Source organism: Belonocnema kinseyi, chromosome 1 (genome assembly GCF_010883055.1).
Source record: "Belonocnema kinseyi isolate 2016_QV_RU_SX_M_011 chromosome 1, B_treatae_v1, whole genome shotgun sequence".
In the NCBI taxonomy this organism is placed as follows: Eukaryota; Metazoa; Arthropoda; class Insecta; order Hymenoptera; family Cynipidae; genus Belonocnema; species Belonocnema kinseyi.
Genome location: NC_046657.1, coordinates 133,059,826 through 133,060,858, shown reverse-complemented (window position 1 = coordinate 133,060,858; position 1,033 = coordinate 133,059,826). Strand labels below are relative to the sequence as shown.

Below are 1,033 nucleotides of genomic sequence, written 5' to 3'. Positions count from 1 at the left end.
GTCCTCTGGAAATTATAATATAGTCAAGGTTCTGCTGACTAATGGAGCTGATCCAGAGGGGTGTTTCAAAATGGCTATTGAAAACGAAGACAGAAATATGGCAATCCTTCTTTTTAACCACGGCACTATCTTCGACATTTGCCAATCGCGGTGTTCGAATTTGCTATTATTAGAGGAATTTTTTGAAATAATGCTAAGTGAGGGTAAGATCAACGTTAACGATACCATTGAAGCTGAATTTAATTTCAATTGGTTAACCTATGAGAGAAGCGTCCAGCCACTCCATGAAGCAGTCTTTGCTGCACGTTTCAATTTAGTGAAGAAACTAGTTAACCTAGGAGCAAACGTTAACAAGGAATTAGAATCGAGGCGAACCCCTTTGCACTTAGCACTAATGAGTCCAAGGAATGAATTCAAATCAAATATCACTAAAATTCTCCTTGATTGTGGATCTGATGTTAATGCTGTAGATTACGAGGATTATACACCAATATTCTATGCAGAAACTGATACACTGTTGGAAATACTTATAGTTAGAGGAGCGAATCTGAACCACTATTCACATATTAATGATTGCACTCCTCTTTCAAACATGATTTCGAAACGTTTATCTAAATGTGTAGAAGTTCTGTTGTGGCATGGAGCCGAAGTGAATAAGAGAGAATCTGATGAAAGAGCCATTCTAGAGAGAAATTTATGTTGAATCTACGATCAAAATCCTTGTTTGATGGAATCAATTACCCATCGCACGAAAGATTTACAGCTTGCAATTAGTCGTTATGGACACTACAATTTTGATGAAGAATTCAATGATGAGATTGAAAATAGTATTCAAAAATTTTCCGTAATGGTTGCAAAAAGAGCAGTTTTGGATAATATAAGTATCCATTTAGAAAGTTTAAATCCACTTAATAATGAAGACCCTGCGTATCACTCTTTTTGCACAACATTCCGTGTGTGCAAAAATGAACTTCTCCAAATGAAGGAGACGAAAAGCAAAATTCTTAATTTCCATGTCTTTGACGTCTTGTGT

General features: G+C 36.0%; 1 protein-coding gene across 1 annotated transcript; it reads left to right on the top strand.

Annotated features, from left to right (window-relative positions):
* The first annotated feature begins 70 nt into the window (after positions 1-70).
* LOC117180107 (ankyrin repeat and SOCS box protein 5-like) lies at positions 71-703 on the top strand. The gene has a single exon (XM_033372437.1). The coding sequence runs from the start codon at positions 71-73 to the stop codon at positions 701-703; it is 633 nt and encodes a 210-aa protein (XP_033228328.1).
* The last annotated feature ends 330 nt before the right edge of the window (positions 704-1,033 follow it).

Bases quoted from the DNA above. Each gene is read 5' to 3' on its own strand.
- LOC117180107 (XM_033372437.1), top strand. From the start codon at position 71: ATGGCTATTGAAAACGAAGACAGAAATATGGCAATCCTTCTTTTTAAC.